This window comes from Globicephala melas, chromosome 13 (genome assembly GCF_963455315.2).
Source record: "Globicephala melas chromosome 13, mGloMel1.2, whole genome shotgun sequence".
NCBI classification, from domain to species: domain Eukaryota; kingdom Metazoa; phylum Chordata; class Mammalia; order Artiodactyla; family Delphinidae; genus Globicephala; species Globicephala melas.
Genome location: NC_083326.1, coordinates 14623263 through 14648529, shown reverse-complemented (window position 1 = coordinate 14648529; position 25267 = coordinate 14623263). Strand labels below are relative to the sequence as shown.

The following is a 25267-nucleotide window of genomic DNA, read 5'->3' as shown; positions in this document are numbered from 1 at the left end:
AATTTTATAATCTAATAATTTAATAACTTAGAATAACTTATAAAATGGATTTTTATTTTAAATAATAATTTAGAGATCATGGTTTGAATGTATTAGGTCCCAGGCAACACATCTTAAAGTGGAAGTGGAGCTAAGTATGAATGTACATTCTCAATCAGAGAACACCGAGAAAAGTTTCTATTTCACCCTAAATCTTTGTTAATCTTTCAAATTGAGACCATTTTAGCAACAATTTTAAATTGGTTAGTAAGATGAAAAGCAGATCTTAAAATACATTTAAAAAAGCATTTTAGGCAAAAATCCAGTTTGTATAGTTCTGTACAATCTGAGGGATAGTCATCTATTTCCTGAAAGGGCTCATGCCTACAGATAAAATAATAAGCATAGGTTACTAATAGGCTGTATCTTTCCCCTCTGCCCCACCTGCTCTTGGAGTGCTTTAATTAGAAAGATACTAACATAGATTAAAGTCTTAGCCATGCTCAAATTCCTCCCTTGACCTGGAGAAAACCACAGCCACTGAGAATCTGTGTTACAAAACATTGTCAAAAGTTTTCTCCAAGTAACACCAGTGAGCTTAAATAGAGCACCCAGGAAGTGACTGCGCGTAAGAGGAAAAGGTGACCTCGATACACACTGATGATTTGACTCGTGTTCTTACCTTCTGGATCAGAGCAGTTAAAGTATCCAGCGCGTCATTTCCATGCAGAAGTGTAACGATGCAGGAGCAGGCTAGGGTAATCCAGATGTAAGCGGAGGACCCTCTTGCCTCTTGCCTCAGTTGGGTATTTATGTACAGGACACAGTAACCGCTGAAACAGTATAGAATTCAAGCAAATCCTTGCATAGTCCTTAGAGTCCAATGAGATAAAATGATGGATCAAAGGATTATTTTTGCTTAACGAAGCATTTCGGGTTTTGAGTCTCATTGGACTCAGTTTTCAACAGGATGTTGTCCTCAAGGGCTGGAATTTGGAAATTCCACTACAGCCATATAATCGGTCTGCTCTGATTAATTTAATTGAACCAACTCTTGATGAATCCCTGCTGGCTTATAATTTAGAAATGGGTAGGGAGAGGGATGGATAATGTGAAGGGTTTTTTCCCCTCTGAAATTAGCTTAGTGTATTAGTTCAGAAAGTAGTCGGTTGCGTCTGATCGTACGCTTTAGGAATCTGAACCATCTGCCTCTCTATACTAAGGAGTTCACCTCTTTAATCCAGCTTACAGCGCACAAACCACTCTTCTGTATCATTATGCCCTTGAATAGATGAGCCTGTGCGAAGTCCTCTGCTTTTAACTGTGTTGCTGTCGTTGAAGATATTTAGAGGTTTTGTGGGGGTTTTATTTCCTTCAGGTTTTGTCTGAGTTCTTGGTATTCTTTTTCTGGGGCAGAAACAATGGCTTTCTTTATGAAAACTATGATAAGTAGTCAGGTAAAGAATTTAGGACTTGGTGGCAGGTCTGAAGAAAAAAAAGAAGAAGGAGGTACATCTGATCCTGCCGCAGCTCAGGGGATGACTAGAGAGGAATATGAGGAATACCAAAAGCAAGTGATCGAGGAGAAGTGAGTACATGCAACTTCCTTTCCTTTTAAAAGCACAAAGAAATTCATTCTGGCCAGACTGTCTTCAGCTCCCCAGTTTCTACCTGTTTGCTCTTTAGATGCCTTTCCTCGTGCTGTTTGCTTCTAACCTGAGGAAAGTCTGTTCTGCTAAAGTGAACCATTTCCTAGCGTCAGCAGTTACTATGTCCTACTTGTATGAAGGGAAATGAAAACTACGAAATAAATCTGCATGTTGTCCTGAAAGCCACTGAACACTTTCTGATCCAGACGCATTTTAATTGACCTCAATTGTTCAAATGAAAAACTGTGCCTAGATAACTTTACAGTCGTCAGGAAATTCACCCTCCTAGCAAGTAGAAAGCTTTCAAATTGTGAAAATTCAGACTTTGCACTTGGAAGAGGGCCTTAAAGAACATAGAGTACAGTGTTCTTGATCTTACATGTGCAGGAAAAAAAGCCTAGAAAATACGACATGACAATTATGTCATAAAACTTGGCTTCTCAAAGACTGAATAAATGTGTGGACTGCCTATTATGAAAAATTTAAAGATGGAGAAGAGTACAACAGTGTAATGAATGCTCATGTATACCTATGGCATAAAGCTGACAGTTGACATTTTGCCATATTTGCTTATAGATGATCATCTGGTTAGATCATAGATAGATACATGGAAACGTAGACAGATAGAACTATTTTTAAAGTAAATTACAGACATCACGATACTTTACCCCTAGATACTTTGGCTATATACCTCCAAAAAATAAGGACATTCTTCTGGCTATATAAAATGTAATAAAAATAAAACAGTAACATTTCAGTTGGGTATTATGGAATGTGAATATCACCATTTTTTCACTGCTGAAGACTGATCTTTAAATAAGTGTAATATAGATGTAATTTTTTAAAGTTTAAGGTAGAATTAATTTGAGTCTTAATAATCAAATCAACTGAGTATTGAAGCATCAGTCTTGAAGTTCAATGTACATTGTATGTTACAAAAGTATTTCTTTTTGCCACCGTGGCTGTTTTGCTAATGATCAATTACATAATAGTTGCCTGGGTCCTAGATGATTAGAGGTGGAAGGGTTAATGACCTGGAGGAAACTAAGAAAGCTTAAAAGCCTGCATTTAATGGAAACCTTGTCTATTGTATTTTTTCCTGAAAGAAATTGTGACTTATACAACTACCTAGAATGTATTATGCTTGGCTCTGCGGTAAATTTAAGATCAGTTTTTTTTAAAAAATGCAACTGCAAAAGTAATGTTTGTGCTAAAATAATACTTAGGCAAAAAAAGGCATCATTCCTTGGCATGTTTAAAAAAAAAAAAAGAACACATGTGTAATGAAACAGAAGCAGAATAGCACCAAATGTTCTCAGCTCAAGGGGCCCAATAAAAAGAAAATGGTCAGAAATATAGACTATATACCTGATATTAAAATATCACTCAGTATGTCCCAGCAATAAATCTGGTCACAGATATGGCATCTGTTTGATTAACTAATGACCTTGTTTTACTTAATTTTATATCTGGACAGATGAAAGACTGAGATAGTCAAATGGTATGGTCAGTCAGTGGATTGGGTTGTTTACCAGCTACTCAGGGGTGTGTGTGTGTTATACATTTATGTTATCAACCAATTTAAGCAATAGTAGCAGGACGATGAGGCTGGCCTGCTTTCCCATGGCAAGAGGCATGACCTCCTGTCCATTGCTTGAGTTTTCAAGAGCTTCATCACCTAGAATAGAATACAACATAAAGAAGTAGGCATCGGGGAACTATACTCAATATTTTGTAATAACCTATAAGGGGAAAGAATCTGAAAAAGAATATGTATATGTATACATATAAAACTGAATAACTTTGCTGTACACCTGAAACTAACACAACCTTGTAAATCAATTATACTTCAATAAAAAAATAAAATGTATAAATGAGAGCAACTATTACAGTGAAAAAAAAGATGATTCCAAAACTTGGAGTCAAGAAATAGAAACCAGTTTAGCCACCTGAAAATGAAAACAGGGAATTTATTTTAAGGCAAATCATGCTTCATGCAAAGATGCTTCAGCAAACCCATAACAGAAATCCCCCCCGGCCTCATATGTGCCTGAACCAGGACCAGAGCATTGCTGGGAAGCCACGAGCCCTCGTTTTCAATCTCTTGCCGTGGCTTCCACCTCAGTACGGCTGCTTTGTTCTTTTGGGGCAGTCAGCCCTCTACTTGGTCCTCTGCCCAAACCACGTGACCAGTGAAAAATGGCAGCCGACATCCCCCGAATTCACCCATTACAGCTCGAGCCACACTACTGGTCTGTTTCTCAGTCCCAAACCCGAATTCCCAGAGAAGAAAGTCCATTCATCCAGCTTGGTCCAATCCTGTACAGCCAGAGGGCGGGGCCAGGTACATAAATATAGCCTCCAGTAATGCACTTCTTTGGGCAGCTGGGAGAAGAGGTGGTGAATGTGAGCTTCACAGACGTCCCCGAAGGTGTCCACTTCTCTCTGGATCATCTTGAGCAAGGGAGCCCACTTCAAACCAGCACCATCACAAGTCCAGTTAGGCCACCCGCAGGGCATTATGGAAATCCATACCCTACCTTGTTTGAGGATGCCTCCCTCCAAACAGGGAAGGGAACACTGATCCTAAGTTGGGGCTTAGAAGGTGACCTTGTTTATTTTATTTTATGTTTTTAAATTTTTACTGGAGTCTGGTTGATTCACAGTGTTGTGAAGGTGACCCTGTTCAGCTTGTGTAAGAATCGCCGAGGGAGTTTGTTAAAAGTGTTGCTTCTCAATTGTGGGGCTACGATGGAAGCAGGGAGATCATTTAAACGGCCAGGGCCTCTCCAATCAAGTGGCCCGGCATAGTATTTATGATAGAGAAAAGTGGACAGGCCATATTCACCGTTTCCATGCCGGGCAGTAGAGGCCCAGGGAGATTGCTGAATTCAAGAGTAGCTGATTTAAACAGTGCTTGAGCAAAATTAGTCTTCCAGCCAGTGACATGCTGGAGCTGACCTACAGCAGCGTGCACTGACTCATGAAAGCTGACTGTGTTCATCTCTCCGCAATTCCTCATTCAGCGACATCAAGTTGATAGTTTGAAATCCGCCTGGGTGGGAGTATTTACACCATGGAAATTGGCAAGTTCTACAAACAGCTTCTTTCCCCAAAGAGCTGGTTGTGATACGTTTGCCAGCACACCACTGCTTCCAGCTCTTTTGATAGAATACTTTAGTCAACAGACTGCTATTTAAAGAATCACTGCACAAGATACGGTATGGAGTAATGGAACATTCGTGAAGCTGCTATAGTTAAAATGAAAGGCATGGTTATGAGAGATGCTGGGAAGGAAAAGTCTGCCAGACTTGGTGGTTTATAAATGGCAACAATGGGAAGAGAGGAGCAGATGTGTTTTCTCCCCTGGACGAAGGCATCGTTTCCAGAACACATCTCTCTTTGGTAAGATTACAGAGAGAACATTTCACAATTGGATTCCCTGCCGTATGTTTAAATGTCCCTGCTTCAGCTGTCAAGGATTTCAAGTGCTTTTTAAAAGTTCCACATTATTGTAGCTCAGAGTTCTGAATTCTATCACAATTTATTGGTGAAATTAAATGAACAGAATAATAACTGAATCTCAGACTCTCAGTCACTGAGTGTAACTGTCTTGTGGAAACACAGCTCTACAGAGATCTGAAGGAGAACATCCTTTAAAACTCAAAACTGCGGACTTCCCTGGTGGTCCAGTGGTTAAGACTCCACACTTCCACTGCAGGGGGCGTGGGTTCGATCCCTGGTCAGGCAACTAAGGTCCCGCATGCCGCATGATGTGGCCAAAAACAATTAAAAACTCAAAAATGTCTTCCACTTTGGGAATGTTGCAGAATCAAGGCAGCATGGGTGGAGACGGACCCAGACCTTAAATAGATACATGGAAAGTTCACATAAGCGTTTAATAAAGGGCATCAGGAAAGGAAGTAGAAGGAGATGCTAGGGGTTTGCTCCAAACATTTTTTTCCATAAAAATAAGTGTTCTGTAGAATTTAAAACTTAGGTCCCAGGTACAAACTATTATGTATAAAATAAGCTACAAGGACATATTGTAACACAACACAGGGAACATGGCCAATATGTTATAATAATTATAAATGGAGTATAACCTTTAAAAATTGTGTGAAAAAAGGGGGAGGGGGAAATTCCCTGGCAGTCCAGTGGTTGGGACTCTGTGCTTCCACTGCAGGGGGCACGGGTTCAATCCCTTGTCAGGGAACTAAGATTCCACATGCCACATGGTACGGCCAAAAAAATAAAAATTGTGAATCACGATATTGTACACCTGTAACACAATATTGTACAGCAACTATATTTCAATTTTTTTAATTTAAAAAATAAGTAAAACTTATGTCCCAAGAATAACACTCAACATCCTTTGTCATCAGCTCCTACACCTAGCATTTCAGAAGAACTAAATGTGTTAACCCCTAATAAATACAATAAGAAACAAAATGATTTTTAAAATGTAGCTTCTCTCCACAATGCAGTCGGACTGGGAAGCTGCATTCTTTTTTTTTTCCAGTTTTGTAAATAAAGTTTTATTGGAACACTGTCATACGCATTCCTTTACATGTCATCTTATGGCTGCTTTTGTGCTACAAGGGCACAATTGAATATTTAAAACAGAGACACAGGGCCCACAAAAAATCTGCAATATTTACTCTTCGGCCCTTTACAGAAAACGTTTGCTGACCCCTGATCTAGAATAACCCAGGTCTGATTTTTGCCTACTCTTTTTTTTTTTTAACATCTTTATTGGGGTATAATTGCTTTACAATGGTGTGTTAGTTTCTGCTTTATAACAAAGTGAATCAGTTATACATATACATATGCTCCCATATGTCTTCCTTCTTGCGTCTCCCTCCCTCCCACCCTCCCTATCCCACCCCTCCAGGCTGTCACAAAGCACCGAGCCAATATCCCTGTGCCATGCGACTGCTTCCCACTAACTATCTACCTTACGTTTGTTAGTGTGTACACGTCCAGAAGCTGCATTCTTAATGAGCGCTCCGGGTGATTCTGACGCTTGTGGTCTCAGGTTGTACTTAGAGAAACATAGTGAGGTCGGGTCTACATCAGGAGTAATCACCCTGCCCCTCTCCCGGGGTGCATCAGAAAGAGGTTCCCAGAACTGAGCTGTCTTTGGGATTTAGGGTCTGTACTGAGTTATGATAGTGGAATGACAGACAGAGAGGCAGAAATTTGGGGATGTAGGAAAAACTCCCCTATTTCCCATTTGTCTGCCGGCAGTGGGAACTAAGAAGGTGTGTCCCAGTGTCTGGCTCCCCTGAACAGGGGCTGGAATGGCCTTAGCTCTCTTCGTCCTTTGATCCTTTATTCTATTCTTTTACTTTTAGGATGGAAAGAGATGCTGCCTTTACACAAAAAAAGGCAGAGAGGGCGTGCCTCAGAGTTCACCTCAGAGAAAAGTACAGACTCCCAAAGGTGAGACACTCAACACGGTAAACATCCAGTCATTTTTTAAGTAATAAGAAATGGAAAGTGTTTGATTATCAGGAAAGGGTCACACTCATGGGTATATATATATACACACACATAGATGTACATATATATAATACATAAATATATTTATATGCCTTAATTGTAATTGAGGTATCTGATATAGTGAAAATAGCATTGAACTTGTTCATAAAAACTAGATTCCAGTCTTTTAACCTCTGAACTTGCATTTCCTCTCAACAAAATGGAGTAATACCTGTTTATGTAAATTTATCTAAAGACTATAGAACATCTATATATAAATGCACAATGGGGATAATCATCACAGCTGACATTTCTTGAGCGCCTTCCTAAGTGCCAGGCACTGTTCTAAGCGCTTGGCACATATCAATTCATTTAATCCTCAGGACAGTCTTGTAAGGTAGGTTTCTTAGAGGAAACAGAGGAAGAAAGAGAGTAACTACCCTCCGGCCAAGGGCCATGCTGCCAGGCAAAACAGAGCCCAGGGTCTTAACTTCTATGACATTCTTCCTCCACGTCAGAGGAACAATCTCTTCCTTCCTTTTGGAGATGATGTGGTGGTGATGGTCGTCACCGAGCACCATCTTATCCATCCTGGCTGACAGGACAAACTCCTGTGGGCTTTGGTCAAGTAGCTGGTCTCCAAAAGTCATGGGTCTGACTCGTAAACTAAAAACTGCTTGCAAGGACTTCCCTGGTGGCGCAGTGGTTAAGAATCCGCCTGCCAATTCAGGGGACACGGGTTCAAGCCCTGGTCTGGGAAGATCCCACATTACGCGGAGCAACTAAGCCCGTGCACCACAACTACTGAGCCTGCGCTCTAGAGCCCGTGAGCCACAACTACTGAGCCCACGTGCCACAGCTACTGGAAGCCCATGTGCCTAGAGCCTGTGCTCTGCAACAAGAGAAGCCACCGCAATGAGAAACCCGCGCACCGCAACTAGAGAAAGCCCGTGCATAGCAACGAAGACCCAACGCAGCCATAAATTAATTAATTAATTAAATTTAAACAAAAAACACTGCTTGCAGTGCCCTCTACTGCACAACTGTTTTGACTTTGCTGCCTGGGAGGTGGGAACAGGATATGTTGACATGACCTGGCACAGGGCTCGGATGCACTGCTCCAGGGCTTGTATCCAGGGGTGACCAAGGGCCTAGTTCCCTGCTCCCGACTCGCTTCTCATTTCCCCTACCTGGGGATCGCCCAGCTCCTCTAAATGACTCCACCTCCACCTTCTGGGTTGGCTGTCCAACTCCCCCTTCCAGAGGGGCACCCTCCCTGAGAGAACATCTTCCACCTGGAGAAGCCAAAGAGATCCTTCCAAAGCACATGGTCTTCTCGCAGGGATGAGAGCCAGCGGGCTGGGCGGTTTGGAAAGTGCAGCTAAACCAGTTGCTTCAGTGGGTCCCCTGCAGATCCCTGGGAAAACTGACTTCAGAAGCTGCAAGCTGTAAACAAAGGGAGCGAGCCCATTGCCCAAGCAAGGTCACTGCTGAAGCCACTGAAGAGGTATAGAGCCCCGCGCCCGGGAGACATTGACGGACGTGCTCACTGAGGGGGGAAAACTCACAATAAAATTTAAACTCATGTTCATTTGCAACCAATGAATTTCGAAAAGAGTGCCTTGCTTTTTGCCCACCTTATTCCAGGTTAGTACTTTTTCCCACCGGGACTGCATTTTGGGAGTGTGGAGCACTTCTAACACGGTCCCTCCGCTCCTGTTGCCTGAATTTTCTGAAGCTCCCTGGGATGGTTGGGCTGTGTTTAGCAATGTGGCAACAGATTCACGCCACTCAACTGAAGCCCCGCCCTCCCGCCTCCCGCCTCCCGCCTCCCGCCTCCCGCCTCCCGCCTCCCGCCTCCCGCCTCCCGCCTCCGGTGCATCTGATGAAAGCACCACACATCTCGTTTGGAAGGAAGCAGAAATAAAGTGCACTTGCGTGCTTGCGCACACACCCCCACACACCATCAACTGGCTGTGTCTCTTCTAGAAAGGTGGGGCTTTTTTGTGTTTTTTAAATTTTATTTACTTTTGGCTGCGTTGGGTCTTCGTTGCTGCACGTGGGCTTTCTCTAGTTGCGGCGAGCAGGAGCTCTGCTTCCTTGAGGTGCATGGGCTTCTCATTGCGGTGGCTTCTCTTGTTGCGGAGCCCAGCCTGTAGGCGCGCGGGCTTCAGGAGTTGTGGCTCGTGGGCTCTAGAGCGCAGGCTCAGTAGTTGTGGCGCATGGGCTTAGTTGCTCCGCGGCATGTGGGATCTTTCCAGACCAGGGCTGGAACCCGTGTCCCCTGCATTGAAAGGCGGATTCTTAACCATTGCGCCACCAGGGAAGTCCCAAAGGTGGGGCTTTTTAAGAATACATATATATCTGTTGTTGTTGAGGATATATTTTTGACGACTGTTCTGTTGTTTGGTGAAGATATAAGGAGAACTGGCTTTCAATTCTGGCTCTGACATCTGCAATCTCAGATGGTTTTTTAACATATCTGAGCCTCCGTTTCCTCATCTATAAAATGAGGGCAGTGATACCTACCTCCTGAGGTCTTTGTCTGAGATAATAAGGTGTGCCTGACGAGGCGACTGCCTGATGAGTGGAAAGAGCTCCATGGGTGATCACTCTAATTGCTGTTATTATCTCTATGCACAAAAGTTTTATTTCTTGATAATAACAACCAGGGGTCTTGGAGGCCTGGGGTGGGCACACTGATATTTGTAAACAAGGCAAGAATTGGAGGTCCCTGAACCACAAGCATCTGAGCTTTGTTGGTGAGCCCACGGTCCTGCTCACCTCAGTTCTCAGAGGTGGACAACTTTGGGCTTTGTAAAATGAGTTTGATGCTCTTCAGAGAAAAAATAATTCCCAAATCTCTGAGCCAAGCTGTCCTTTGAAACAAGAGCCTTTCCAACAGAAACTATGGGAAGAGGGGAGAATTATAGCCACATAACGTACAGATTCATACGCTCCCTGGAGCGATAGTGACTCTATCTGCACAGGCTACTGCTCCCTAAAGCCAGCTAGAGGAGGGGGACCCCAAAGAAATCTATACATGGTTAACGATGGAGCCCAGTGTCTTTTGTTGCATGGGTTACTGCTGCCCATGTACCCATTTTTCTACAGCTGTTTCAAATGCACAATGCATGAGAGCCCACCTGATGTTTTCATAGACCCTGAAGGAGACCTTTGAGTTCATCTAAGAATCTAATGCCGCAGCCTCACTTTAGACCTGAGGAAACTGCAGGCAATGGGGGATGGGGGTAGGGGTGCTGTGGCTAAGGGACTTCGCAAAACCCCACAGCTGTGGAGTGACAGAACCAGGATTGGAACTTGGGCCTCTCAACCACACAAAAGAGCATCTTAACACACAAAGGGATTTGGATGTAGCTCCTTCTGGCCCCAAGGTCTCTGCTATTTCTACTCTTAATATTTGAGATGTCCCAAAAGTTTTAGCGTGGTTTGGAGTTCCATGTGGTTTAAAATTATCCTGAGACTTTGGGGGAAACCAGCACTGCTCACTATTTCAGCAAAGTGTCGCAGAATCCATCCCCCGGAGGACCAGGTGCATCACTTTTCCTGCCCCTGTGTCAGCTGATGGCTTGACCAGAGACCTGGGAGTTGCTGACGCAGTTCCAACACAATTCAAGTAAACAGTGATAGTGTGACTTGAAAGCATTCCACGTGTCATCCTTCACCGCAGAGTTTACTTTCTGGTGGAGGCCTCCCTAGGGCGCTTTATAACATGGCTGGATTTCGTAAAAATGGATGCTACACATAATGTTGCGAGACTTTGCTTATGGTGTGAAAAACCCCAACAATACAACTGCCTGCTTTTTTGTAAGCACATGGATATTCTATCTAATCCAATGTGTACTATTCATAACAATGGTAATTAATAGGAAGAATGCCATAAAACGTCACCTGGATCATATTCTGCCTTGTCCAGTTCTCACCAGATGTGGCTGACACCCCAACCTCAAGGCAGGCCTCGGGCTTGGAGTGCAGACCTGCCCCACTTCCTTTGCCTTGAGTGGCTGTCACAAGTTACATGCTCTCCTCCCACCCCTTTGAGGCACAGGGTACAGGGGGCCTTCAACAGCACCCATGGCTGGAAAGGGGCAAGGAGGGACAGACACTTTTCCCAGGCCAAGATCAGCCCAAGGGTGGCTGCTTCCTGTCTGTGCAGACAGGTCACTCCTGTCCAAGCCAGATTCTGGCTTTGGTGTGGTACTCGTGGTAGGAGCCGCTGCCCGCACAGGGACAGGAATCTGGGTCCTTCCAGCTCCCTGGTGTCCCCAGACACAGCCACAGGGAAATGCACCCGGGCTGCCCCAGAAGAACCACCCCTCAGATGTTCTCAGTTCTTCCCCGGGGACTGTGTGCTGTAGCAAGGGCCGTGGTGGTGCTAAGGAACAGAAATAAATTTCTGGACATGACTTTTTTTTTTAAGTCCATTCTTTTGATATTAAGGACCAGATTGTGCATTTTGTTCTAAAGCGGTCGCTGCACTAGCGAGCCTGGAAAGGCCTGGGGGGCTCTGCTGTGAGCACCTGTCACGAAGCAGGAGGTGGCAGCACACTTGAGGGACAGTGGCGGGTACAGCCTGGGAGGGCAGTGTCTGAGCAGCAGGATCCTCCCCTGGCACGCTGGGAAACAGCTAGAAAACCAAGCGTTGTAGCTGTCTCCGCAGCAGCCAGGATGGTGAGAGATTTTAAAACGACTGACTGTAATTGAGGAAGCATTGAAGGAATTGGAATATTCAGCCTTGAGAGGAGATGACTTTGGGGAAATGACGACCATGGGGGATAGTCATTTCCCAGGCCCAGAATGTCATGCTTTGGTTCTAATATTTGTATCAAGCCAGCTTCTCTAGAGGGGCCCATGCTGCTGGCTGGTATGGAACTGGCTGTAACTCTTAGGTCTTTCTTTAATTATTCAGAGGAACCCTTCATAGTGGAACCTTTAGAAAGCCTTCTGAAAAGCATGATGGGAATATAAGTGGTAGGTTTTCATCTCCTAGTTGTTCCAATAAGGAGCAAAGAGGCCCAGGAAGGCCAGGCAGTGCCCATGGGCATCACTGTGATTGGGAAAGGCCAAGGCCATGGCAATGTGTACAGTGAATTGGAGGGAAAGGGATGAGGGGCTGGCTGGTCAGTACTAGACCCTTATGGCAGCCTGGACAGGGCTGAGGGTGGCCTGGGCCAGCGAGGAGGTGGGGAAACAGATTCCCAGGTCATTCCTTGTGTCCCCTTCATGGGGCTTGCCATCTTGATTACTGCACTTATCGGATTATTCATCTGATTACCACGATTAAAAGGTGGTCATCATGGTACATATAGACAATGAATTGTTATCCAGCCATGAAACAGAAGGAAATCCTGCCATTTGTGACAACACACATGGACCTTGGTGACATGATGCTAAGTGAAATAAGTCGGACAGAGAAAGATCCAAGGAGATCTCACTTATACGGAGAACCTAAAAAGTCCAAGCTCATAGATACAGAGAACAGGTTCGTGGTTGCCAGAAGCAAGGTGGGGGGGGGTGGCGTGGAAAAAACTGGGTGAAGAGGGTCAAAAATACAAGCTTCCGGTTAGAAGGTAAATAAGTCCTGGGAATGTAATGTATAACATGGTGACTGTTTAAAGAAAACAAAAAAGGGACTTCGCTGGTGGCGCAGTGGTTAAGAATCCGCCTGCCAGTGCAGGGGACACGGGTTCGAGCCCTGGCCCAGGAGGATCCCACGTGCTGCAGAGCAACTAAGCCCATGTGTCGCAACTACTGAGACTGCTCTCTAGAGCCCACGAGCCACAACTACTGAAGCCCGAGCGCCTAGAGCCCGTGCTCCGCAACAAGAGAAGCCACCACAATGAGAAGCCCGCGCACCGCAACAAAGAGTAGCCCCCGCTCGCCGCAACTAGAGAAAGTCCGTGCATAGCGACCAAGACCCAACGCGGCCAAAAAAAATTAATTAATTTGATTTTATTTTTTTTAAAAAGGTCATCAAAAGACATGAGTAGGACAGACATGGTATCGTCATTAGCAACGACCATGACCTCAGGATAGGCGGGCACATGGGAGAAGCACACACTCCGCCCCTTCTTCTGGCCTCTCTAGACTCTTCCCAGGGCAGGTGTGGATTCCTACACTGCCGCGCCGCTTTGGCTGCTTGGTCCCAGGGTCTGAGCTTCATTTTTCTCTCTCTCTTTTTTGCGGTACGCGGGCCTCTCACTGTTGTGGCCTCTCCCGTTGCGGAAAACAGGCTCCGGACGCGCAGACTCAGCGGCCATGGCTCACGGGCCCAGCCGCTCCGCGGCATGTGGGATCCTCCCGGACCGGGGCACGAACCCGTGTCCCCTGCATCGGCAGGCGGACTCTCAACCACTGCGCCACCAGGGAAGCCCTGCGTTTCTCTTTTTATTAAGCATTTTTGATATACAGAAAAGCACATATCATGGGTGTACACTCAATGCATCATCATGAAACTCATGCAGATCAAGGGACTTGCCCAAGGACTCAAAGTTCCCCTGAGCCTCTTTGGTCTTTTCCCAGTACTTCTTCATGCTCCATTCTTCCCCCACCCGCTCCAAACCGTGTGTCTCCACCCAGGATGGCAGACTTGAGAACTGAACACAACCGTCTAACAAAGAAAATGGTGCTGGGCGGAAAGCAAGGCTCACCAGGACCTTATTGGGCTCCTGATAACAACCTTCCCTCCCCTCGTGGTTTGCAGAATCCTCAGCCCTGGTGCCGTCTTATAAAATCCATGTTGGGTAAACAGCCGAACTAATACTATTAACAGCCCACAGGCGGTTGGACACATTCACCAGGTCCTCCAGCTAACGAGGGGGGACCCCTGGGGGCCTCATTCACAGTTCCTCACGGTCACTCGCAGCGGTTACATAACCGGCAGGAGCGGATTCTGGGCCCGTCCCCTCACCCAGGCCCAACGGAGAGCGGATTTGAGGAAGATGTCTTCCCAGGAGCCGTCAGGTCTAATGAGGATAACTGTGTCACATTTTGGAATTAGAACTGTATTTTCTAAAGAAATTATTTGGCTGGTGTTTCCTGTGAAAAAGAGTTTCAGTCGATTGCCGACGGGGCAAAGGAAATGTGGCCTCTGAAAGGAGGAGTGTAGCCCTGGTGTCCGGCAAACAGCACAGGCCTTCTCTCCGGGTTTATTGTTCACCGTCAAGGTCACCCCCGTTGGTCGTACCCTTGTCTTTTGATGGCCACTTTTCACTCATCACATAAGGAGTCAAATAAATGCAAGCATCCAATCACAGTAATCAGACGTGTTTGTGGGAAAGTATATCCGTCGTGAGGACGTTCACGTCCACCCTTATGTTGGTTTCCTCTGGTTTTCAAATTCCAGGTAATCAGGGGACTTCAACTGCCTAAAGTAACCCATGATGCTCATGTTAGATTTGGGTCTCATTCCACTAATGATCGTCTGTCCTGTGTCTTCAGCGTTTCCTCCCTATGGGCCTCTCCTTTATAAAAGAGGTCAAGTCTCTCCCAACTAAAGCAAACAGCACTTTGAACGTGGCTTTCTGGGCATCTTCCTAAATTACTTGTTCCCACTGCTCTGCCGAAGGCTGCCTCCTGCCGACGCTCGGCGGTCGGTCTCAACGCGGTAGATGGTTCCTCTCTTTCCTTTGGGGACCTCCTCCTGGAGCAGCTCTTCCTGGGGCAGAAATTTCTTTGCCTCCTTTAGCTCATTGCTTCCTCCTTGGAGCCCTCTCTCTCCTCAGCTTCATTCTCCTTCTCCTGAAACTGTTCCTTCTCTGTCTCTTTCAAGGGTTACCCTTCCCCTGACTGCCCCCAAATTTCCGAATATCCCAGGGTGTTTCCTCCATTGCCCTTTGTCCCACTCAAGCCATCACATTCTCCCTGAATGGCTGCGTCTTCTATTGCTTTCAGCTGCCACTTAGGTGTGTGTTGATGACTCCAATCTATCCCGCCTTCCTAGACCTTCTCCCTAAATTTCACTGCTGCGTCCACCTCTGCTCGGGCACCTCTTAGCTCGGATCCAGGACAGACACCGATCCTCCCCCAGCCCTGCGCCTCCTGCAGGCTCCACCTCCACCGAGGGCTCCCCCACAGCACTCCCCCTGGAGTCACCCTTGCCTCTTCCCTCCTCCAGCCCCACATAGAGCAAAGCACCAGGTCACCGTCATTTCACCTCATAAGTCATTCTCAGCTCATCCCCAAGTGCAGGGCTCGTCACTTCTCAGCAATTTTACTACAATACGTCAAGGAGATCGTTGACTTTCTCTTGCTTCCCTCAGAATTGCAGAGTGAGGTTTCCAAAATGCAAACTGATTCTGTTCCTCCCGTTTTTTATATATATATATATTTTTTAATTAATTTATTTTTTATTTTATTTATTTATTTATTTTTGGCTGCGTTGGGCCTTCGTTGCTGCGCGCGGGCTTTCTCTAGTTGCAGCGAGTGGGGCTACTCTTCATTGCGGTGCGCGGGCTTCTCATTGCGGTGGCTTCTCTTGTTGCAGAGCACAGGCTCTAGGCGCGCAGGCTTCAGTAGTTGTGGCACGCGGGCTCAGTAGTTGTGGCTCATGGGCTCTAGAGCGCAGGCTCAGTAGTTGTGGCGCACGGGCTTAGTTGCTCCACGGCATGTGGGATCTTCCCAGACCAGCGCTCGAACCCGTATCCCCTGCATTGGCAGGTGGATTCTTAACCACTGTGCCACCAGGGAAGTCCCCTCCTCCCCTGTTTTTATAAAAAAAAAAAACAACAACAACGAAGGTTTACCATGACTTTTCAGAATCAAGTCCAACCCCCCTGGCCTGTACACCATGATGTGGCTCCTAACTTTCCAGCCTCACTTCTTGCCACCCCTCGCCTGGACTATACTACTCTCCTGCTTCGCGTCCCCTACACCCTGCTCCCTGTGACCTCTTTCCTTCCTGTAAGACGTTGGTCTAGTGCCACTTCCTCCAGAAACTTCCATGACCTCCCTCCCCTCCCCCTCCTCCATGCTCGCGTAATACCTGAGTGCATGTCTCTTATGCCATCTTTCCAACCTGAATACTCTCACCTGCTGGATTGTGTGCTTCTTAACAAAGGGGCTGACGTTTTGTCTCTGTCATCAGGGCCTTGCATGGTGTCTGACACGTAGAAGCTGCACACACACACATGCACGCACACACACACACCACGCACACATACATATGCACATACTACACACACACACACACACACACACACACACACACAGAAGGTTTGCTGAATGATCGATGTCATAGGGAAAAAAGGAAAACAGAAACACACCCAAAGTATCAAAAACAGCAGAAGGAATCTATCAGCCATAAGAGTTACATTAAAATCAAGTTTCATGAAAAGAACAAGACTGGATTCGACATTATGATTTTGTATAAAATACAGAATTACTTTATATAATAATTAAGACGTCATATTTTTTTGCAAATAGAGGCAGTAATACATTTTAAATAAAGCCACAAGATTTTTCTCTGAAAACAAAGGTGCCCCTCTTTCTAGCCAATTCAAAATGTATATGTAAGTCAAGCCAAATTAATAAGAGAAAACAGTTCCACAATGAACCCTAATCCTATTAACAGAATTGTCAGTCTAGGTTAGTCATTGAAAAATAATGTCATGCTCCCTGCTGAGCTATACGATTTAGTTACACCTGGTGTTTGTCTGCTGTATTAAGGGCATCGTTCACTCTGAACAAAGATGAAGATAGAAGAAAATCTATCAGTAGAGTTTCTTTAAACGTAGTGCATTGAAAGCTCCATTAGAACTGAATTTGAAAGTTGTCTCTAACAAACAGATCGGATTTTGTGAAGCTTTCTTCGCCCGCCTTCTTCAGATCAGGAGCTCTCAGGGCTGCCTGGCCGGGTCCCAGACACTGAAACCTCCTGCTTCTGAGCAGCTGTTTCTGGTGGCAGCACAGGGAGGCCATCAGAGGCCCATTAGGGGCTGTCCCTTCCCGCTCCTCCCTTTGCTGCCCTAGTTCAGTTGCTCCTTTTACTCACGCCCTTGAAAGAGCCGTGGATTGAAGGTCCTGGGGGGAACCTGGGAAGGGAAGAAAGTCGTCAGATCTGGATGTGTCGCTTAGCCGCACTTTCTCACTTAATCCTCACAGCCACCCTGGAAGGTAGGTAGATATCATCTCCCCTTCATAGATAAGAAGAGTGGCTCAGAGAGGGAATGGGACTTCCCAAGGTCACACAGCTGGTAAATGGCAAGATTCAACTCCAAGCCAATCCGACCCACTGGCCACATTTTCCTGCGAGACCTGGCAGCAGGGCTGGTTTCTTGTCCCCTAACAAGCAGAATGACATTTATGCAAGTATCTTCACCTCCCAGGACCTCGGTTTCCTTATCTGTAAAGGAGAGGCTTGGACAAGCGGCCTCTAAGAGCTTCTTGAGTCCCTCTGGAACGTCTGCGTAAAGGAAAGAAGTTTAAGATGTACACAGTGGGGACATTTCATCCCACGAGGGGCCCTGTGTGTGCACCCTCTCAATCAAACATTAAAAACTGACGGCTGGGAGACTTCCCTGATGGCGCAGTGGTTAAGATTCCACGCTCCCAGTGCAGGGGGCCCGGGGTTTGATCCCTGGCCAGGGAACTAGATCCCACATGCATGCCGCAACTAAGGAGCCCGCCTGCGGCAGCTAAGACCTAGCACAACAAAATTAATTTTTTAAAAAACTGAAAACTGTATTCGAGGAGTCAAATCCACAGCCTCTGTCCCATTCTGGGTGTGCTGAGGGCTCTTTAAGTAGCTAAAGAGGGAAAGACGGTGTGGTATAGCAGAAGTTGCAGCTAGCAAGCCCGGGACAAGGTCTCAACACCAACTCATGCGTTAGAATCACCCGGGGAAGCTTTTTAAAAACTCTATTGCCTGGGTCTCTGCCACAGATCCCTAGAGCCAAATATGGGGGTGGGGCCTGACCATCGTGGTTTTCGACACTTTACAAAGGATTCAGAGGTACAGAGAGGGTCGAGAACCACTGTCCCCAGGGAGAAAACATAAACTCAGTTCTTCAGCAGCATCTGATCAGAGCAAGGATGAGGATTTCTGCTGAAGCCTAGCCCCCAAGGGCCTCACACCCACCTCCCTCCTGGTCCAGCCCGAATTCCTCCTTACTTTCGGCAAAGCAGGCCATGCCCCCTTTTCCTCTCTATAGAGGCGTTTTTTGACTGGCTGTATCCTTCGATCTACACCCCACACTCCCAATGTCTTGTAAGCTCCAGCAGGATGGGAGCCAGGGGATGCTGTCCCCTTGCCTAGGGGCCAGCGTGGCTGCCTCACTCATCACCAGGACAGTGAGGGGTGGTTTGTGAAAACAGGTAACTGCTGACATTGGAGATCCTCAGAAATAGGTAAAACATCAAATATTAGATCCACTCGTCCACGGGAAAGAAATCCATTAATCCAGCGGTTTGGTATCCTGTGGACCAAAAATAAGGAAACAAAGCAAAATCAAAGCTACCTTGTATCAAACAGACTGGTGTGTGCTTGTACACCAAGCTTGACTGACTGGACTCTTAAGTGGTAAATACTCAGCCTTTTGATCATATAACCGTGTAAGATAGTTTATCATCATATCTCCAGTTTGGTACAAGATGAAGGCCAGTTTATCAAGATGAGGATGTAGGAAGTCTGAATCCAGCGTCGTGCTTACCCTTCAGAGAAAGGTCAGAAATCAGTCACAGGGAATAGCAATGCAGGCTACGGGGCTATTTAAATAATGGGGCATTCAGCACTGGCAATTAAGATTATAAATCTGGTTAAAAAGCAAGAGATTAAAACTAATTCTGGTCAGCCAGCATAAAAATAATTAGCTCTTAACTGCATTAAACAATAGCGCAAGTTGATAAGCTTTCTAGAAAAGAGGAGGCTTCTGAAACAGAACCCCGAAGAATGAAGTATAGCCTATAGTTCCTCTTTCTATGCTGGTTCACTTCACTTTTTCCCTCACTCACTCACTCATTCATTCATTCATTTATTCACCTACACCATGGTTCTCAGCGCCAAACTTCCCCTCCCTCCCTGGAGCTAATTTGTATTGGCTGTAACTGCGTTTGTGCTCGTGGGCTGTGATGAGGCATTGCTGCCTTTTCCTGATGCGTGAACTCTGTCAAAATATTCCTAGCATTCCCAACCTGGAGCAGCAGAAAGTCAGGAGAAGACTTTCATTGTGTGGATGGTAGACAAGGTCCTATCGGCAGGGTGGTTTGTCACGCAAGGGAGAGACAAGGCCCAGGGTCCACGGTATAAATCCCATAGACGGGCCTGAATTGCTTGCTCTGTCCCGATTTTTTCCTTAAGGGCTGGTACTCTTCCACCCTCTCTTTCACTGTGCACGCCTTCTTTCTCCCAGGGATCCTTTCAGCAGGGATCTTGACGCCGTGCTGCGCTTTTTCCTCTAAAATATTAATAACCACAGCTACTGTTTGTCCAGAGTGGAGACGCTTACAAGGCCGTTTCACAATATGTCTCGTTCAATCTGCTCAGTAATCCTCTGAGGGTCCCACCTGGTGGGCATCAAATTGTAAGGTGACTTGCCCAAGGTCACGCAGTGGGCGAAGGACAGACCCGGTCTCCCGGCTCTAAATCCCACAGTCTTCCCGCTGTCATAGCCGCCTCTGCAGGATCGGGGTCGGGGTTGGCTGCAGCTTTTTGCAAAGGGGAGGGACCCTAACCCTTGGCCCGTCCTAGGTCTACAGCTGACCCACAGTGCTAATGAGTCCGGGAGTTCAGGGTTGGTTCCAGAGGACTTCATTTTGTCCTCTAGACCTGCCTGGTTGTCTTACGCTTAGTTACGATGTGCCCAGGGCACAGGCTGCAGCCCAAGAAAATTGATTCCAGGACTAGAATCATCACTTGCAGCAATGGTGCTCTGATGCACAGTCAGTAGCGTTGTCCTTCCAGAAGGATGGTGGTCACAGGACTCTCTGACCACAGCCATTGACCACACCCAGTGCCGCCCTGAGGCCGGACAAACAGCACCACCAGCCCCCGGCCCTGTGCTTTAGAAGACGCTCCTCTGTTCCTCCACCAGCCACACCTTCACAAGGGGTGAGAAGTCTGCGGCCAAAGGGACAGGCCTGCCCACACCCCTCTTGTAGACCACACTCTGGCTGCCCAATGCCCTGAACTCCCTGCCTAAATGCATTCTGGGGCCTGCCCAGGCCTCTGCACCAGGTCTGTCCTCTCGAGGGTACACTGAGCTGCTGGCCTGAGTACCCCTGGGCCTGAAAAGTAGGGTGGCGGTCTGCATACTGGAAACCATACACACAAGCCTCCCATGGAAGGATGGAACCAGGGACTGGGGAAAAAAGAGGTACAGGTCTAAGCCAGGGACCTCTGTCAGTATTTATCCTCTGTGTCCCACAAACATTAGGGTGAGCCTGACAAGGGGTAAGGGGAGCTGGACCCTCTGGGCAGGTTTCTCCCAAAATTGAGGGCCTAGTGCTGAAAGGGAAATGAATAGGCCCAGTTTGCTAGGAACGCTGAGCCTCTGGAGTGAAGGTAGGGAGGGTTCATTCCCAGGCCAGAGGTAAGGGGCCAAGAGAGCGAAGCCTTCTGATGGGGCTGAGCACCACGTGCAGAGTCAAGACTATGCAGTGCAAATCCCCCTCCCCCTCCCTCTGAAGGTCATTACATTCAGGAGTATCTACCTTTAATTATATATAATTATATATATGCTTAATATTTTCCAGATAATTCAGTTATCATTTAATTACTCTTCTGTAACTCTTAGGCAAATAACATAACCCCAATTTATAAATAAGGAAATAAAGCTCAGAGAGGTAGTGTTAGGTGCCCAAGGTCACACAGCCTGTAAGCGGTGGCAGTAACCTTCATGCTCAGGTAATCTGATTCTCAAACCAACACTTGACCTCTAGGCTGCACTGCCTCCAGCAGAGCGTAAACATAAACAAGTCAGTAGCTATGAAACAGAGCTCTTGACAGTAGAGAGGGCCTGCACATTCAAGTGTTGTTAACGCTGCTATAGTCCCTGACAACGGGCTCACCGAGTCATTCAATAAACATCTATTGTCCGTGGCGACACGCCAGACACTCCGCTGGGTTCTGAGACTTACTGATGAGTAAGTTACAGCCCCCTGTCTTCAAGGGATGTGGAGCGGGGCTTCTTAAACTTTAGCAAGCACCAGAATCACCAGGAGGGCTTGCTAAATCACAGATGGCTCGGCCCACGCCCCCAGCTTCTGAATCAGCAGGTCTGGGTGAGAATGTGCTTTTCTAACAAGATTCCAGGACATGCTGCTGTGGCTGGCCCCGGGACCCCACTTTGAGAACCACTTGGCTAGAAGTTGTGCCGACCCAGATCCCCTCTGTGAGTTGGGAGGCAAAGTGGAACCCCACTACCCTCCCTTCCCTGGGCCAGTGGAAGGAGGTAAAAATAAACCCGAACTGGTCCAAAGCGGCAGAGGCAGAACACTGAGCTGCCTGGTGAAGAGGGTGCTGGGGAGCACCGGCCCGGGAGCCCTCCTGAGTGCCTCGGGTCTCTTTGGGCACCAACTGGCTGGCTCACTGGCCCTTTGGCCCCTCTAGCTGCCTGTCCCTCCAGGCCCCCAGCAGCTACTCTGTCCATGTGCAGAGATCTTATTACGAACAAGAGGGGCGGGGGTACCAGAATTCCCAGCAATGCCTTTGCAAATCGTGTATGTGTGCGCAGGGGTCCCACAGTTACGTGAACTGAGAATCACCAGGAGGCCCTGCTTTCTCTCCTGTCCCTGTAAAAATGCCCTGAGGACCATCCTCAAAGGGATGCCTCAAAGGGCAACCTCGAGGGAAGGTAAATAAAAAATAAACAGAAATGGAGGATTGGCTGGGAGCCCCTGGGGATTAACTAATTAATCCCCACACCAGTTTGATGAGGAACTAATTAATCCCTTAAGCGCCTTGAGGGGAAGAGGCCTGGCCAAGTGCACAGAGAAGCTTCTCTCACCTGGGGAGTCCACACTGAGAGTCGCCATTCCCAGGGGTCTCCAGGGAGGGCCTGGTGAAGACCACGCCGCCCAAAGGCATCCTCGTCTTCTCAGCATCAGAAGTCGGCCTCCTGAGGTGGGGAAAGAAAGCAAGGGAGTAAATACGAAGAGGGAACTCTGTGGAGGGCAGGGCAGGTAATCTAGAAGTTTCGCGTTGGAAGGTGAGCCGCTGAGCTCCATGACCGCGTGTGGACAACACAAAAAAAGAGCTCAGAGCTGCTGAACAGGATCGGCAGAGACACCACGTCAGATCCTTCCAGACAAAACTGAGACTTCTCTCTTGGGCTGGCTAACTGCCTCTGTGAAGCTAGCTCCACTGTGTTTGCAAAAGGAAAATAACTGAGCAGGGGCCAGCGATGGGGGAACCTGTCCATCACGGCCGAGCTGAGGCATCCGCCCTGGTGCCTCACATCCTCATCTGTCGATGGTGCCCTGGGGCTGCCAACATGATGGCATACCCTGCCCAGAGGGGGTTTTTACAACCTCATCCTGAGCGAAGTTCACATTGTTTTTGCCTAAACTGAAGTTTTCTGGGGGGAAAATATCAAAAGTCCTTTGCTGCATTTTGTAACAAATTATGTCAACTTTTAATGTTTAGAATAAATCTTTTTGAGTTAAAAAAAAAAAAAGTCGGCCTCTCAACCTGTTTCTGGAGCCAGGCTTGCTGTCACTTTACCCAGAGAACCAAATAAAAGGAGCTCTGGGGAAAGGCTGTGGTCTCCAGCCTCTCGAAGGCCATCGGAGAAGTCTGGAGCTACAGAGCATCAGAAGTGGGGACTTGGCGGGTGCCCAGATCTTTCTCCAATCAAATCAATGCAGTCTGCTTAAGACTGAGATGATCATTTTGCCTTTGTGTGGGTTTTCATGCCCTTTGGTAACAAACTCCAGGCTGGTCACCACATCCTTGAGGTGGGCCCTACAGTCTGCTTAGATCTTTCCCACCACTTAGACCACAAGATCACTTAGATCTTTCCCGTCATTCGCTTTTCTGGTGCTCTTTTTAAAATTCTGTGTCCCCAAAGCCCAGTTTCCCTCACGTCACAACCTCAGAAATTTATATCTGAGACCTCTCAGAAAATTATATCCAAGAGCAGTCATCTGAGAAAGGAAACCCTTGCCTTTCCCAGAGAAACTTTTTCTCTAGATTCTTCTCTGTTACAAAACAAAGGGCTCTGCAGCCTAAGGGTAAAGGGATTTCCGAGGCCAGGCGGCAGGAACTAAGAGCTCGTGGGACAGCCACAACTAGGACCACAAAAGGAAATTGTAAGGCATCGGCGACATGCAAGGCTAGACGGTGCTGGACGATTCACTTAACAAGCAGTGCGCCAGACTCGCTTCAAGGTGATAAGGATGTAAAGTTGAGTTTGAGGCGATTCTGTGTCTAGTAGAAGGGAGGGAAGGGGCGATGGTTAAACAGACGTTGCCCCTGAAGAGAGATGGCTGGATCGAGGGAGCACTGTCTGGCCCTGTGAACCCAAACCCCACCCTCCAGAGTGGGATCCCTGAGTCACAACAGCCTGGGGCTGATAGACAACAAAGCTTGCAGAGCTGCCCTGAGGCGGAGTTGGTTAAACTTTTTGGGCATCAGCACGATAGGAGAGGGATTCTTCAAATGCAGATCGCTGGACCCCCACCCCAGAGTTTCTGATTCAGTAGGCCTAGGGTGGAGGCGGGGAATTTGTCTTTCTAACATGCCCGGTCCAGGGACCACACTTTGAGAACCACTGTGCTAGAAGGTTCCAATCGACCCAACTGCAGTGAAAGGTTGGGGGGGGGGGGTCTCAACCGGCATGTCTGGCCTCCATAACTGGTACCAGGCCCAGGCTCTGCTGCGAGGTGGCCAAATGTTCCATTCCCTCCATCCATCCGCAACAGACCTCTATCTCCCTGCTGCTTTCAGGATTTGTGTGTTTGTTTTAGAATGGCTTCTCCATCTCCGTGTTTGTTTTGCCGCACAGAGTGAAATGGACGAGAACCAAATCCAGATGGCTGGAGATGATGTGGATTTGCCCGAAGATCTCCGGAAAATGGTAGATGAGGATGAAGAAGAGGAAGAAGATAAGGATTCTATTCTCGGGCAGTTACAGAATCTCCAGAACATGGACTTGGATTCCATCAAAGAAAAAGCCCAGGCCACCTTCACGGAGATCAGGCAGACAGCGGAGCAGAAGTGTTCTGTGATGTGAGGGGCAGGGCAGGCATGGAGGAGGCGGCCAGGTGAGGGTGGAGGTGACCCCTCCCCCGTGGAGCATTTCAAACCACATAGGCTTTAACGCAGTGAACAGTTAGGAAAACCATATGAAAAGCTCTCTACAGACACATAGCTTGGTTGTTCTAAATGTTCCCGGTAGAACGATTAGCTAGCACCTTCCAGCAGGAATCATACTGTCCTTTTAGTTATAAGTGTGGTCAAGCATGACCTTTCAGCTGTGAATGTTGCAGAACACACCTCTGCTTGAAGATCTTCAGGACAGCCAGGAAGAAACAAAAGCGAGTGGCATTTCATCCATGACTTCCTTCTCAGAGGGCAAGGTCTCACCCTGTCCAACAATTAGCAGGACTCCAGGTCCCTTCAGAGAAAGATGTGGAAGGTCAGGGCGCCCACTGGGGAGCCCAGGCTGCAGGCTCAAGGGCTGTCAAAGATCACACCACCTCTCACTCCAGGCTTCTTGATGTCGTTGATGCTTCTTGTCAAGTTTTGCGTGACGCCAAGGAGCAGGGATGGGGTAGAAGATGAGAAGGAGGCAGAGACTAGACTTCGCCAGCATCTGCCTTGGAGACCATCGTTCTAGAAGCATGTGACGAATGGATGTGGGTGGAGGTGGGAAGTTGGGGGGAAGGGGAGGTGGAAGCTAGAGGCAGGGGGGCAACTGGAAAGGCTACCGCTGTTTCTGTATTCAGTGTCATCTCCTCTTGAACTTGGTGATAGCATGGGGACCAAAAGGGTGGACAAATAGCGTTGAGATGTTGCACCCATCTGTGTGTGTGTGTCTCTTTATCTCTCTCCTCCCCTTTTCTCTCTCATCCTCTTCTCCTCTTCTTGCTCCTCTCTCTACCTCTCCTCCTTCTTTTTCTTTTCTGTCCCTCCCCATCCCACCCCTTCAGACTGGATTCCAATAAACCATGCTATTTTCATTCTGTGCCGCAGTCTT

At 47.3% G+C, this 25267-nt stretch overlaps 1 protein-coding gene across 1 annotated transcript; it reads left to right on the top strand.

Annotated features, from left to right (window-relative positions):
- Positions 1-1400: 1400 nt before the first annotated feature.
- CPLX4 (complexin 4) lies at positions 1401-24301 on the top strand. The gene is made up of 3 exons (XM_030868080.2): positions 1401-1567; positions 6986-7073; positions 24074-24301. Exons 1-3 carry the CDS (start codon positions 1401-1403, stop codon positions 24299-24301), a joined length of 483 nt encoding a protein of 160 aa, XP_030723940.1.
- Positions 24302-25267: the final 966 nt, after the last annotated feature.

What these genes read in the sequence shown, in the direction of transcription:
- CPLX4 (XM_030868080.2), top strand. Translation starts at nt 1,401, where the DNA reads ATGGCTTTCTTTATGAAAACTATGATAAGTAGTCAGGTAAAGAATTTA. An exon ending in AAGCAAGTGATCGAGGAGAA is followed by an intron (nt 1,568 to 6,985) that starts GTGAGTACATGC and finishes TTTTACTTTTAG; the next exon opens with GATGGAAAGAGATGCTGCCT. An exon ending in AAAAGTACAGACTCCCAAAG is followed by an intron (nt 7,074 to 24,073) that starts GTGAGACACTCA and finishes TTTGCCGCACAG; the next exon opens with AGTGAAATGGACGAGAACCA.